Raw genomic sequence first — 16770 nt, 5'->3', positions numbered from 1 at the left:
ATATATACATATATATATATATACGTATATATATATATAATATGTATATGTATATATATATACGTATATATATATATATATATGTAGTTCCAACTCATAGTGACCCTGTATAGGGTTTCCAAGAGACTACTGGTGAGTTTGAACTGCTGATCTTGAGATTCAAACTGTCCTTGAGGTTGAGTGCTTATAAAGATGTATGTAAATATATATAAGAAAATTATACTAATGAGCAGTAGCAATTTCTTAAATAATGAGTTTTTTCGGTTAAGAGAAATAATAAAACTTAGAAAAGGCAATAAATGGCTTTAAAGGTTTACACTACCTCGCCAGGGAGTCATCAAGGCAAGCAATCAAGTCCCTCCAGGACAAACCCCTCTCCAAGACTGAAACTCAAAGGTAACACATGAGCAGGCATGTAAGCTTGCTAACAACCACATTGGTCTCCTGGTGAGTGGAAGGAGGAGAAAGGCAGGAGTGAAGATATGGGCTAAATTCGGCCATGTTCCATAGCCTCCCATCGACCTGGAAATCAGAGAGAGAAGAGGAAGGGCAGGTTGGTCTGAAATGTGGTGAGACCTGAGGACTCCTGAGTCCATGGACAAGGACATAGCTACAAGGGCTAGAACTGAGAGTGAAGTGCCCAGCTGATAAGAAGTAAGGGGAGAAGCACAAGAACACCCAAACTTGTAGCTAGTACTCATTCAACCCCTAGCTTCGATGGCTTGATGATCAGAACTCAAGTAGAAGAAGATTAAAAAAAAAAAAAAATCGATAAAGGAAACAAGTGTAAATTGCTATGATTTGATGAACTTGACCTATACTTATGGATGTAGTAGCTCAAAATACCAATTTGGAGGGAAGAAGTCTTCACATCAAAGAGCAATCCTTTCCCCTCTGTATACATGGTTGATAGGGATAGGCAACTTAGACATTGGCTAACTAAAATGGAGGGGGTGGGAGGAGCACTATAAAGGCATGAAGTGACTGGCATACAAGTTTTCAAGAGGGAGTTTAGTTTCATAGTGTGGGAGGGAAGGTAAATAGTTTTCATCTTATCTAGATAGATCTGGTGAAAAGCGATGAGGATAAAAGTTATGATTCAATAGTGAATAATTGTTATCGTGACTAATTTGTGACTGTCACAACTGTAAAAGTAGAGGTTTTTGTGACAAAAAGGGGGGAGTAGTTAATCTTACAGTCCAGGAACAAAGGACCCTAGGACCATCAAGAGAGAAGAGCACGAGTGGAATATGGGACCCAATCCAGAGAAGTAGCAACACCAGAAATGGAGACCGGAAAAAAAATGTTTTGTTTTGATGACAGTATTTTACAAGGCTTCCAACCACAGAAGGCCTATCTCCTGTGGAAAGGAAAAAAAATAGGAGCACACCTGGTACATCAAGACCTTTTTTTATTTTGCACAGAGTGACACTGACTTTCAGGTTGCACCAAGAACTGTAGTCGTGTTCCTGAACTAATAATATGGGGATAAGTCAAAAAAAATATATTGATACTAGAGTTCCAGTTCATACCTCAAGGGTTTATCTCAAACAAAATATGTTTTAACACGTTTCTGTGATCAGTGTGAATTTTCAACTGGCCAAAACCACTCCATCTCGTAAGAAGAAAGGTCTTTAGTGCTAACATGCAGCCCTGGTGTGGCACGGTAGGAAAAGTATTCAGCTGCTAAACACAAGGTCAGTGGTTCAAACTGCCAGCCGCTCCTCAAAATCCTTCTACAGGATTGACATGAGTCGGAACTGACTTGGTGGCATGTATCAATCTTCCTTTTAGTTAATCAGTAATTAAGCCCACCTTAAAGGCTACCTAAGAATAAAGAAGTCCCCACCCCATGCCCAAGCTACCTATAAATCTTCTTTCCCTTTCTCTTCAATAAGGCAGTCTTTGCAAGCAGTCCCTCTGTCTCCTGTCCATCTGATATATACATTAAACCTTGCTTGCTTCACCACAAAAAAAAAAAAAGTTTTTTTTAAGCAACGCACACCACCATAATAGACTTCAAAGCAAGTCTTCAGAACAGCAGTTGAATCCTGCAACTATAAGACAGATGAAATTAAACCTGCCACAGATACCACATTTGTATTCTTTCAGCAGTCAGGTTGTGGAGTGTGTATAGATCCCCTTTCAGTCTTACAGATATACATGATGGCTATAATTCAACTCCTATGTTCTTGATTCATACAAACACTATTAAAAGTGTTCCTGTACAATGAACTGGAGAAAAGCAATCAAAATAGAATGGATAACATAGACTTTGACTGCTGAGATAAAATAATGGTCAAAACAACGTCACCTTCATCAATCAGAGATGCAGTGGTTTATTAATTTGGGGTTACAGTGTCATTTTACCTATTGTACAGAGACCCCAATAAAAAATGAGAGTACTTCAAAGGGGGCTGGTTACATATATAATCTCCTAGATTAAGTATAACACCTGTGTGCCTGATGTAGAAAGGACTGGGGGATTTATATTTGCTGCCACAATAAGTTCTATTTCATGGGGTTTTCACTTGCCTGATGGAGTAATCATTGTATCTAAATTAACTATTCTTTTCAAATAACCAATTTTATTATTTCTTCTGAATTGGCCATTTGTACAAATTAATAGACCAAAGAAACTAGTTATTTAAGGATTACTATAAAGATTTGTATTTGTGCCCATTCCGAAGAGAGGTGACCCAATGGAATGCAGAAATCATCAGACAATCTCTTTGATATCCCATGCGAGTAAAATTTTGCTAAAAGTTAACACAGAAACAGCTACAAGCATACATTGACAGAGAACTTCCAGAGGTTCAAGCCAGATTCAGAAGAGGCCATGGAATGCGGGATATCATTGCTGATGTCTGATGGATCTTGGCTGAAAGCAGAGAATACCAGAAAGATGTTTACCTGTGCTTTATTGACTATGCAAAGGTTTTCGATTGTGTGGATCATGACAAACTATGGTCAACATTGCAAAGTATGAGTATTCCGGAACTCTTAATTGTGCTCATGAGGAATCTGTACCTGGACCGAGAAGCAGTTGTTTGAACAGAACATGGCAACACTGAATGGTTTAAAATTTAAAAAGGTGTGCAACAAGGTTGTATTCTTTCACCATACTTATTCAACCTGTATGCTGAGCAAATAATCCAAGAAGCTGGGTTCTATGAAGAAAAACATGGCATCAGGATTGGAGGAAGACTCATTAACAACCTGTGATATGCAGATGATACAACCTTGCTTCCTGAAAGTGAAGAGGATTTAAAACATTTGCTGATGAAGATCAAAGGGCACAGTCTTTGGTATGGATTACATCTCAATGTAAAAAAAAAAAAAAAAAATCCCCACCACTGGACCAATAAACAACATTCTTATCAACTGAGAAAGGTTGAAGTTGTCAAGTACTTCATTCTTCTTGGATCAACTATCAACACTCAAGGAAGCAGAAGTCAAGAAATCAAACAACATATTGCATTAGGCAAATGTACCACACAAGATCTTTTTAAAGTGTTGAAGAGCAAAGATGTCAGCTTGAGGACTAAGGTGCACCTGACCCAAGCCATGGTATTTTCAATAACCTCATATGTATGCAAAAGCTGGAGAGAGAATAAGGAAGACTGTAGAAGAATTGATGCTTTTGAGTTATGGTGTTGGAGGAGAATATTGAAAGTGCCATGGGCTGCCAAAAGAACCAATAGATCCATTTTGGAAGAAGTGCAACCATAGTGCTCCTTGGAGGCCAAGATGGCCAAACTTCGTCTCTCATATTTAGGACATATTGTCAGGAGGGACCAGTCACTGGAGCAGGATATCATGTTGGTCTGAGAAAAAGAGGAAGACCTACAACAATATGGATTGGCCAAGTGGCAGCATCAGTGGGCTCAAGCATGGTAACAGTACTGAGGTTGGCCCAGGATCGGGCAGTGTTTCATTCTGCTGTGCATAGGGGTTCCTATGGGTTGGCACCAATTTGATGGCACCTAACAACAACAACAACAACGGCACATGTGGCACTGTGGGTTAATGTGCCAGACTGCAAAGCCATTTGAACTACAAGGTCGGCAATTCAAGCTCACCAGCTACTCCTTGGAAACCCTATACAAGGTCGCTATGGGTCAGAACTGACTCGACAACACTTCACAACAACAAATCATACCTAATAGTACCACCATTAACCTGGATTTTTGAACATTTTCTTAATGCTTTAAGTACTGTATAGTCCTTATAGTAAAGTTAGAAAACATCAATTAGTGAAAATAAAAATACTCACTATCCTATTTCCCACTATAGCCACTATTAAATATTTAGGGGTCTATCCTTCCAGATATTTTTTGATACAAATATACATATAAACATATTTCAGCAAAAATAATATCATAGTACATATGTTTTATAACCTGCTTGTTTAATTAAGCATTCATATCCTCCAGCATCAATCATCTAGCACTTAATTTTTAATGAGCACATATCCTATAATGAAGATCCAAGGGCACAGCCTTTTACTATTTACTATGATTTTTAAAATATTTACTATGATTTTTAAAATATTTACTATGATTTTTAAAATCATTGTCCTCTTTTTAGCCATTTAGGTGTGATTTGTCTTTGTTTGTAATTATGATTAACACTGTGATTGACATCTTGATACATGTATGTTGCATACTTGTCTAGTTATTTTCTTAAGTTCTAGAAGTCAAATTTTAGATGAAAAACTATATTGTATTCTAGAGATTTTGATACCTATCTATAATTTTATGTTTAAATAGGAAAGCAACAGATTAAAATTCAAAAATAAATAGAAACTATGAAAAAACATTAAATTAGTAAATTCATATAAATCTAAAATACTAAGTGAAAACTTGGGTAATAGTATTTTAATTTTATTGTTTGTTAAACCATTTACACACACATACAAAGTTATGGGTTTAAAAGAGAATCATTACATTTATATATCAGCAAGAAAAACATGATAATAGGAAAATATATTAAAATATCTTCTATTAATAACTTTTAGTAATTTAAACAAATTTTGTTAACTGTAATGAGATATGGACTCCTGATATGGCACTGTAGGATAAGCTCTGAACTGCTAACCACAAGATTGATGATTCAAACCCACCACCCACTTGTCAGAAACCCTATACAGGGTTGCGATGAGGCAGAACTAGCTTGATAGTATACAACATTTTGTTGTTAATTAAGTGCCATCGAATCAATTCTGACTCATAGCAATCCCTGTATAGAGTTTCCAAGGAATGGCTGGTGAGTTTGAACTGCTGACCTTGAAGTTCAAACCGACCATATGGTTAAGTGCTTATCCTACAGTGCCAGAGATACTCACATACCACAAAATTCACTATTTTACAGTGTACATTTCAGCAATTTTTTTAGTATATTTACAAGTTGTGCAATTATCACGGTTGTCTAATTTCAAAACATTTTTACTATGCCAGAAAGAAACCCCATTTAATTTGTTGTCATTCCCCACTCCTCTGTCTCCCAGCCTTGGTCAACAACTAATCTACATTCTGTTTCTATGAATGTACTTATTCCAGACATTTCATATAAATGGAATCATAAAATACATGACCTTTTGTGACAGTCTTCTTTCATATAATGCTTTCAGGGTTCATCAGTGCTGTAGCATGAATCAGTACTTCATTCCTTTTTATTGCCAATTAACATCCCACTGTATAAACATAGCACATTTTATTTATCCATTTATCAATTCATTATTTAGGATGCTAATTACGATATGGATCAGCCAGGTGGCATCATTGATGGCATCAAGTGTGACAGCAGTAGTGAGATTGACCCAGGATCAGACATTGTTTCGTTCTGCTGTGCATGGGGTCGCTATGAGTCGGTTCCAACTCAATGGCACCTGACAACAACAATTACGATTTTGTTACCATAATGCTTGAAATTCTTCAGTGACTCCCCAAACTGATAAACAGGTCTACTAAAGACTCATATTGATATAGACTGCAATCTTCTTTTAAGCCTAATCCTCTGCCACATTCCCAACCCATCCACTCCCATCCTTCTATCACTTCTCAAGTTATAAGGGAACTATTAGCAGTTTCCTAAAAATAGCATGTGTTCTCACTTTTCAGTGTGCCTACTCCTATTATGTTAGGAGCCCTGGTGGTATAGTAGGTTAAGTGTTAAACTGATCACCAAAAAGTTGGTAGTTAGATAGCTAACCAAAAGGTTGGCAGTTTAAATCCACCATCTGCTCCAGGGGAGAAAGATGTGGAAGTCTGCTTCCCTAAAGATTTATAGCCTCTGAAACTCTATGGAGCAGTTCTATTCTGCCCTGTATCATCACTATGATGAGTTGGAATCAACTATACAAAAGCTGGGTTGTTTTGTTTCTTACTTCCTTTATCTGAAATATTCCTTTTCTTGTCAGAGTGGACGTCTTTTACTTCTCCTTTATGATTCAACCGTCACATGATTCCTCTTCTTGGAAGTTCAGACACACCAAGGATAACTTTCATGCAAATTTTCCCCCCACCAACTTTTATACATCTATCATATAATTGTTTTCTTGATTTCTCCTCCACTAGTATACAAGCTCATTGAATTTAGAAACTATATTTTGTGTATCTTTGTGCCACTAGAAATAAAAGCCCAATGTGTGGTAGGAACGCAATAAATGTTTGCTTTAGCTACATGGTAAACTATATTAAGTTGATGCTTTTATAAATTAAGTTCATCAGTTTAGGATTTCATAACTATGTAGAAGCATTGAAATAAACATTATTTAAAATGAATACTTATATTTTTTCAAGTGCATTTTATATTAAAATTCTCAACAGTATATAAAGTAACTCATTAAAATAAACAAGTATGTATGTATAATTCTACTAAAATGAATGCTTATTTTTTTTAAGTGCATTTTATATTAAAATTCTCAACAGTATATAAAGTAACTCATTAAAATAAACAAGTATGTATGTATAATTCTACTAAGGTTTTTAAAGTGTATATTGAATTTCCAACCTATCCATAGATGTTTCTAATGTGGAATAACTCAAAACAGATACAGAAGTTATATGAAAAATTATTCAGTACCATATTTCAAATAATAAAAAAGTAATGGCTAAGAATACCGTGAAATGAATTCATAAATCATAAGTACACTTTCAAAACAAGATGAGCTCTTTTTTTAAAAAAATGCAAGTGATGTTGCTTGTCTTAACCTTGGCTTAAAGAGTGGTGCCTTACTTAAAATATTATAATAACATTTGATGCTTACATGTGTAAACTTTTAAAATCTGTTTTCACTGTTTTCTATAAATTTGTATTTTAAAGTAGGCCTAGTTCTTGATAATAGAATCCTAACCTCTGTTACTTCTGACTTATAGGGTATCTTTGTTACTAGGGTTCAGCCTGATGGACCAGCATCCAACCTGCTGCAGCCTGGTGATAAGATCCTTCAGGTAAGACAGAGAAACACATACAAAAACAAATACCAATGCAGTCCTGTTATTAAATTAAAATGGCTTGAATTAAATGGTTGAAATTAAGTGCATCTCATATTTACTATTTGCACTTATTAGTTTGGAGGTCAGGGGAGAGGCAGACATCAATCCAGTCTATTTGAATGCTATATATTTCTCCAGCACTTACATACTACCAGGCACATGATGGCTGTTCTTTATACTTTTGTTGAATTGGGTAAAATTACTTGGTAATATGAACATTAGAATGTATGCATAGTTATTCCAAATATAATTAAGAAAACAGAAGGCCCAAATAGGGTGCCTGTGAGATGGACCCTGTTTAGCCAAGGGGGAAGGGATTGATCCATATTTAATTTTTCAACATTAAGTTGTTATAATTTGTATGCTATAGAATACACAGTAATATGTTTATACTTTCCCTGTCCAGGTTATTTTAAGCTTTAGTGTATATAATGTGATTTTATTAAATGTGTTGTTTGACAGAAAAAGACTTTCTCAAATCTAAAGCTCTGCATATCATAAAATGGTCACCCTAGTAAACACTTGGGCAAATGCATGATATAATCTCATCAATTTTACTTTCTTTTCCTTCTCTCTGTATTCACTTCACATACAAGAGATGTTTAATCATTTCTTACATCACATCATAAGGTTCATAGTATTGTTGTAATTAAAGATTCAGTATTTTGACTTACAACTCCAGAAATTTCCCACTTAATAGCTATTTGGAACTATATGAAACTGCTGATGTTTGACAATTTGGAGCAATTATTAAACAGCTGCACAGACTAGATTAAAGATTTAGGGAAACTCAGAGGCAGGGAAGTATCAGAGAAGAACTTTCTAGTCAGATTTGCTGTGCAAAAACAATCATGAGAACACAAAAGCCCCACTCAACTCAGCTTCTAGGAGTTCTTCTATTTTCTATTTTCTGAACTCTCCTAGCAAGTCTGAGAAAAATAGGCGTGAAACTCTATATAGTTTACCATATATAGCAATATTGCTTTAATATTTTATTCTCAGATATGTTTTAAACTATCTAGCAAGACCATGATAAACTACTCAAAATTTCTAATTATTTCTCTCTGAAAAGATTATAAACTACTCCAAACTGTGGCAAAATTACAGTAGAAATGCCAACCAAGAGGCTTAAATCCATTCCACGGAAGCAGAAGACCAAGCTAGCAGCTGGTCTTTTAAATTAGAAAACTGAAAGAAAAGAGATACATTAACAAAGGAAATGGGTAATTTGTTCTCTACTGATTTTAATGAAACAATTTTTAATTTCCGAGTTCAAGGGAAACAAACCAAAAAAACAGGAGTCAGTTAAGGAGTTGCCATTATCCATAAGAGAAGTAGGAAATTGAAAGAATTTTCTTTCATACTATTATTCAGAAAAGAAAGATGTTGTTGTTGTTAAGTTGTTAAGTGTGAAATTGACACATGACCAGGGAGTGTTTTGTTCTGTTGTATATAAAGTTGCTATGAGTTGGTACCTACTGTATGGAATCTAACAACAATAACAAATCAGTTCTAACTCATAGCGACCCTGTATAGGATTTCTGAGGACCAGCTGGTGGTTTTGAACTGCTGAATATAGCAATCCAGTGCTTATCCTATAGCACCACAACAGGACTATGTATGTATGTGTATGTTGTTGCTCTTAAGTACCTTCGAGTAAGTTCCAACTCATAGTGATCCTATATAGGGTTTCAGAGGAGCAGCAGGTGGGTTTTGAACCACCAACGCTGTGGTTAGCAGTCCAGAATTTATCCTGCAGTGCCACACCAGGACTTCATATAAATATATACACACACACATATATGTATATGTGTGTGTGTACATATATATACTTGTCCATAGTGACCCTGTATAGAATTTCTGAAGAGCAGCTGGTAAGCTTAAACCTCCAACCTTGTGAACGAAGTGATTAGGAAGATGCTATTGAAAGGGACAATGTCTTCATTATCTTCATTATATATGTATTTGGTTGGTTTGTTATGTACTGTGGAGCCAGTTCTGTAAATCTTTTCAGAAGCAAAAAGCCTCGTCTTTCTCCCACAGAACAGCTGGTAGTTTCAAACTGCTGACCTTGAGGTTAGCAGCCCAACTTGTAACCACTACGCTACTAGAGCTCCTTTTATATATGTGTACAACCACTATATCCAAACCTCCTTGTCTGAGAATAAGTTCTATGGCTCTTTTAGTGACCAGTAAAAATATCAGCTGCTTACACTACCATCTTACTTAACGAAAAAGTTCACTTATCCAACAACCTCAACATATCCGAAACAAAAACTTAAACTAGAAAATAAGCAAATGCTTCTGAGAAGCTGCAATTAATGCCACAGAGTCCATATACTAAATTGCATGTATTTTACTCATAAGAGAGACTTTATTTCATATTTGTAGTCTTTTACCTAGTTTCCCAGACCACCAATGTGTCTGGGCCCAGCCATATTGCCAGAAGAAACTAGCGATAGTCAACAGCTTCACTGCCTAGGAAGAAAGAGAGAAACACTCTTCAAAGACAGAAACAAGATTTAAAATGTGCAGCAGATTGTATCATTCGGTATAGAATAGCATCTCCCAAAGGGCATTTCTTAAAGTATCTTTGAAACAAGGATTCCTTAGTCAAATAGAAGGACCGCTGGTGGTACAGTAGCTAAGAGATTGGTTGCTAAATAAACAACTAGCAGTTCAAACCCACTAGTTGCTCTGTGGGAGAAAGATGTGACAGTCTGAGAGAGATGAGTTGTCTACTTTTATAAAGATTAGAGCCTTAAGAATCCTATGGAACAGTTCTACTCTGTTCTACAGGGTCTCTGTATGTCAGACTTGAATTATCGGGAACAAGTTTGTCAAATAAATTTCAATAACTTCTCATACTCCATCCCTCATTTCATTTGTTTCACAATGTGCTAATAAGCACATTAAAAACCCAGAAAAAACTTCCCAACATGTTTAACCATACAGCCCTCTTTACTAACAACATCAACTAATTGCCTCCACAGAATGATGGTGATGTGCCGTGGAATCAGTTCTGATTCATAGTGACCCTGCATAGGGTTTCTGAGGCTGTAAATCTTTACAGGAGCAGAAAGCCTCATCTTTCTCCCATGGAACGGCTGGTAGTTTCGAACTGCCAACCTTAAGGTTAGCAGCCCAACTAGTAACCATTGCACTACCAAAAAATTAGACCTTAGGAAATTTTTCTTACAGAATAAACTATCTGGACCCATTGCTTTATCCCAGAGTATTTATGTTCATAATTATCAGTATGACTCATTAAGAAAGAATCAGAACTTTTCACTTTTAATATTTCTTTAGTTTAGTTTTCAAGTAAATATTTCACTTAAATATTTTCCAATAATTTTTCATTACGATTTTTTTTTTTTCAATTTTTACAATGTAGTTTGGGGCCCTTAAAGAAATTAGCTTCAGGCATTTGGAGATTTCACTATGGCATTTCCAGCAAGACCTGAAAAGTTAAACTCTTCTCATGAGCAGACTTCCAAAAACTCCTGGAAAAATTCCATTGTCTTTCAATTTCATTTTTCCATGAACTTACTAAAGCCCTCTTATATAGATAATATTACTAGAGAGGAATGGAATGGCAAGAATTTATCTCTCATACTTTGGATATGTTGTCAAGAGGGAACAGTCTATGGAGGAGGACATCATGCATAGGAAAGTGGAGGGTCAGAAAAAGGAGGAAGATGCTCAACAATAGGATTGACATATTGGCAGCAACAAGAGGCTGAAACATAACAACAGTTGTGAAGATGTCACAGGAACAAGCACAGTTTCCTTCTGTTGTATAGAGGGTTCAACATGAGTTGGAACTGACTCGATGGCACTAAAAACAATAACAATCATCTAACATCTACTGTTAAGTAAAATATAATACATTTGGGGAGTAAGATATTTTTTAAGTATACTTTGATTAGAAGGCAATCAAAACTAGTCTTGAAAAATGTGTGTGTATAAATAAGAGTTTTGTTACATGTCCGTATGCATTTAGTTTTGCTCATAAATTATAAAGTTCTAACAGAAGATAGCTAATAAAAGCATTTAAAACACTTTGTAAAGCCAAAAATTAATATTGTATGTATCAATTAAAATATGAAAACAAATAAAGACAAAGCAAGTACATTAAACTTTCATAGCTAGCTGAAATGAAAATAACTTGAGTCCTGGTGTGGCGCTGTGGGATAAAGCACTGGACTACAGGTTGGTTTGAACTACAAGGTCAGCAGTTCAAACTCACCAGAAGCTCCTTGGAAACTATTCAGGGTCACTATGAGTCAGAACTGACTCAATAGCACTTAACAACAACAACATTGTGTCATTTGGAGTCCTTGTGTAGCACTGTAGGATAAGTATTGAACTGATTACCACAGGGTTAGTGGTTCAAACCCACCAGTCACTCCTTGGAAACCCTATGTTGGGTCATTATGGGTCAGAACCGATTCGACAGCATATAACCACTGCCACTGTGGGTTAATGCTCTGGAATGCAAGTGTGATTTGAACCGCAAGGTTGACAGTTCAAGCTCACCAGCTGCTCCTGAGAAACCCTATACAGGGTTACTATGAGTCGGAACAGATTTGACAGCACTTAACAACAACAACTATTACTACGATTGTGTCATTCGATTTCACAACACTTCAAGGTGCCTATTGTTGACAGAGATTAAATATCTTGTTTGCATTTCTTTCATGATTCAATATTCATTCTATTGATGCAAAGTTTATTGACTTAACATATTCATCACATTTTCTATTAATTTATTTGAAAGATGTGCTTTAAATATACAAAGCATTGTGTCAAACAATAGAAATAATGGAATAAATGAATATAGCTAAATTTCTGCTTTTACACCTCACAATCCAGGAAGTAGACATACCCAAAATTGTTCAAGGCAGAAAATGAAGAAGAAAAAGAGACAACAAAGATGAGATTTTTCTGCTCCCAAAATCATTCACAACCTTGGAGACTCTATACAGGATCACTGTGAATCAGAATAGACTCCTTGGCAGTGAGATAAAGGGGGATTTTTTTACATGCATGTGTACTGGGTCTTTAAATATGTTTGTCCCTTTTAACAGGGAGTTCAAATCAACCAAAAATTATATGCCTATGTCTTTAATCCAATTTCCCCTTTGGAATCTAAAAAAGGGACTAGCTTTAAATTTGTATTTGGGGTCATAAATATACAACGGAGATCCTAGGAGGATTACAGCTTCATCTGGAGAATTTCTTCAGCATAAATTTAGTTTATCAATTAAAAAAAACAAAAACAAAAAAAAAAAACAAACACTTACAAGAAGGAAATCCAAGATATATCCAGGAAGGATCAAGAGGAGAAGTTTCAGAAACCAAGTGTGTTTTACAGTAAATTAATGAGTGGATAATACTCAGGAATTGTAAAGCTCTTTTTCTTGCAGTTGCAAATATTATTTTCATTAGCTATCAGTATGTCGTGTCTAAATCATGAAAAGACAGTTTGTGCAGAGAAGATAAATGGAATTACAATAAAGAATGATATCTTCTGCAAATAACATAAAGATTATATAGTAAAATGTCCCCTTATGTTTGCAAATCAGCTAAAGTTAGAAACCTATTGACTACATATTCTTGAAGCATAAAATTTTCATAATCTTTTCTCTTCTAGATTGTTTTCTTTTTAACTTCATTCCAATTTAATAAGCCACTCATTTATTTCAGATTATTCATAAATTGCAATTTTCTCAAAATTGCACACATCTGATTATAATCTATGATAGACAGTATTTTATATAAAACATAAATAGCCAATGTGGCAAAAGATTTTAAAATTTAATTTATGTAGTATTTTTTTGCTAAGCATCATTAGATTTATACTATGCAGTTAATATTATACAGTATCAGTCTTTATTTCCTCAACTTTTTCACCCATAGTAAATACTAGATGAAATAGTATGATTCTTCTGGTCTTCATTTGAATTGGAAAATGTCTACACAAATGGAGAAACATAATTCTTCAGTGCCCTGTCTGAATTACCTAAGATATAAAATTCAGTTAACCATATTTTAAACAGCTATAATATAAATTAATTTTGCTCTTGTGTCCTAAGAATGGAAGAAAACTCTTCAGAACTGAGATTATGTCTTCTACTTCCATTCAGACCCTTCTATACCTCTCTTTATTTCCCCTGGCACCAGGCATAAGACAGTGCTCCATATAAAAAAATAGCTTAAGTAAGATTAAAAAATAAATCCACTTAGTGAACCTGATACATTTACTGCACAACATCCCCAAGAAACAAATGATGTTAAGGCACTCACCAAGCCACTAGTTACATGATCTTGGATATTTCATGTAGTCTTGCTGATCTGCACATTTGGATGGGGGGTGGGGCAAATCAAATCTGCTGCAAAACATTTTGTTTTCAGTTTTGTGGTGGCCGTTTTTTGTTTTTTAAATTGTGACCTGAGTGATAGCTTACATGGGAGAACAGGATTTACACCATTGTTTCATTGCAATGATTAGAATCTTCTCCGTGCACCATCATTCAACAGTATTTGCTTCCATTCCCTGATTTTCTCTTTTTTTGAGGGGGGTGACATGGAGGGTGGAGAAATATACACAAACACACTCAGGAATATATAATTTAAGCAACCAAAGGGCACATTCTGCATGTCGGCCTACTTGCCGCCAGCACTCAGTCCCTCTCTTTCCATGAGTCTAGAGTCCTCAGCTGCTCCCTCTCTCCATGTCACCATCTCTGTCTCCGTCTCTGGTGTCGCTTCTTCTCTGGATAGGGTCCCGCATTCTGCTTGTGCTCTTCTCCCTTGATGGTCCTAGGGTTCTCAGTTTCTGAACTGTAAGATTAACTACTCCCCCATTTTTGTTACAAAACTTCTACCTCTACAGTTGGAGCTGCACATTTTTAACTTTAAAAAATTAGGGTTAAATTAATGGAAATGGAATAACCCGAATAGAAATAATGCAAATACTGTCACAATCATGTAACCAATGTCACTGAACTATATGTATAGAAATTGCTAAATGGGAACTTAATTTGCTGTGTAAACTTTCACCAAAAAAAAGCGCAACACATTTTTCCCATTGGTATTAGAAGTCATCAAGTCAACTCCAACTCAGTGACACTATGCACAACAGAACAAAACACTTCCCTGTCCTGTGTCATCCTCATAATTGTTATATTTGAGTCCATTGTTGTCACTGTGTGAATCCATCTTGTCAGAGCTCTTCCCCTTTTTCACTGACTCTCCACTTTACCAAGCATATCTTTCTCCAGACATTGATCCCTCCTGGCAGCATGTCCAAAGAACTAGTGATGAAGTCTGGCAATCCATGCTTCTAAGTAGCATTCTGGCTGTACTTATTCCAAGACAGATTTGTTTGTTCTTCTGGCACCCCATGGCACTTTCAATATTCTACCCCAACACCATAATTCAAATGCATCATTTCTTCTACAGTCTTCTTTATTTATTACTGAACTTTCACATGCACACGAAATGGTTGAAAATACTATGGTTGGGTCTGTTTTACCTTAGTTCTCAAAGTGACATCTTTGCTCTTTAACACTTTAATGAGGTCGTATGCAGCAGATTTGCTTAATGCAGCACGTCCTTTGATTTCTTGACTGTTGCTTCCGTGAGTGTTGATTGTGGGTTCTAGCAAAGTGAAGCCTTTGACAACTTCAGTCTTTTCTCAGTTTATCATGATGTTTTTATTTGGTTCAGTTGTAAGGAATTTTGTTTTCTTTGCATTGATGTTTAATCCATACTAAAGCTGCCCTTGGAAATTTTCTATTAAGCTCTTTTACTTCTTCATTTCTTCCACTTGCTTTAGCTTCTCTATGCTCAAGAGCCAGTCAGAATCTCTTCTGACATCTATTTTGGTCTTTTCTTTCTTTCTTGTCTTTTTAATGATCCTCTATTTTCTTCATGTATGATGTTCTTGATGTCATCTGACAACTCATCTGGTCTTTGGTCATTAGTATTAATGCATTAATCTGTTATTAAGATGGTCTCTAAATTCAGAAGGGATATGTTCAAGATCATATTTTAGCTCTCATGGACCTGTTTTAATGTTCTTCAACTTCATCCTGAACTTATATATGAGCAATTAATGATCTCTTCCACCGTCAACCACTGGCTTAGTTTTGGCTTATGTTATTGAACGTCTCTATCATCTCTTCCCATAGATGTAATCAATCTGATTCCTCTATATTCCATCTGATGAAGTTCATGTGTATAGTTACCTTGTATAGTGTTGAAAAGGGTATTTGCAATGAACAAGTCATTGGTCTTGCAAAATTCTATCATGAGAACTCCAGCATTGTTTGTATCACCAAGGTCATATTTTCAACTATGGATTCTTCCTCTTTATTTCCAACTTTCTCATTCTAATCACCAAAAACTATTATGCATCTTGATTGGATGTTAGATTAATTTCAGCCTGAAGAAGTTGGTAGAATTCTTCAATTTCATCATTATTGGCCTTAGTGAGTTGATGCGTAAATTTGAAATAGTGGTATTAACTGATCTTCCTTGTAGGTGTATGGATATTATCCTATCTCAGACCGTATTGCACTTCAAGATAGATTTTGAAATTCTCTTTTTGATAATGAATGTTACACCATTTCTCTATAATTTGTCTTTCCCAGCATAGTAAACCATATAATTATTCAATTCATTGGATTCATTTCAGCTCACTAAGCCTACAATGTAGATATTTGTTCCATTTCATTATTGATGACTTCCAATTTTCCTAGATTCGTACCCAGACGTTCCACATTTCCATTATTAATAGATATCTACAGTTATTTCTTCTCGTCTGAGTTGGGCCACATCATCAAATGAAGGTCCTGAAAACTTTGTACATATCACACCTTTAGGGCCAACTCTACTGTGATGCGGTAGGTCTTCCCCAGTCATATTTTGAGTGCCATCCAACCTGAGGGGCTCATCTTCTGCCACTACATCTGACAATATTCCCACTGCTATTCATAAGTGCTCAGCCTCTTCTTCCTAGTCTGTCATAGTCTGGACACTCCACTGAAACTGTCTATCATGGGTGACCCTGCCAATATTTAAAATGCCAGTGGCATAGCTTCCAGCATCACAGCAACACGCAAACCACCACAGTAAGACAAACTGACTGATGAGTGGTAGATTTTTTTTTTTTAATTGGTGGTTATGTGCCATGGAGTGGATTCTGACTCATCGCAACCCTGTACAGGGTTTCCAAGGCTGTAAATCTTTATGGGAGCAGAAA

The 16770-nt window shown here is 35.8% G+C and overlaps 1 protein-coding gene across 1 annotated transcript in view; it reads left to right on the top strand.

The window, feature by feature from the left end:
* The window catches only part of LRRC7 (leucine rich repeat containing 7), a 688741-nt gene that overhangs the window by 661337 nt on the left and 10634 nt on the right, over window positions 1-16770 (top strand). Inside the window, exon 25 of the mRNA XM_006862417.1 lies at window positions 7380-7454. Coding sequence (XP_006862479.1) covers window positions 7380-7454 — 75 coding nt within the window. The remainder of the gene's footprint in view (window positions 1-7379; window positions 7455-16770) is intronic.

The sequence above is a fragment of the Chrysochloris asiatica genome, unplaced genomic scaffold, assembly GCF_000296735.1.
Source record: "Chrysochloris asiatica unplaced genomic scaffold, ChrAsi1.0 scaffold00048, whole genome shotgun sequence".
In the NCBI taxonomy this organism is placed as follows: Eukaryota; Metazoa; Chordata; class Mammalia; order Afrosoricida; family Chrysochloridae; genus Chrysochloris; species Chrysochloris asiatica.
This window is presented reverse-complemented; position numbering and strand designations above follow the sequence as displayed.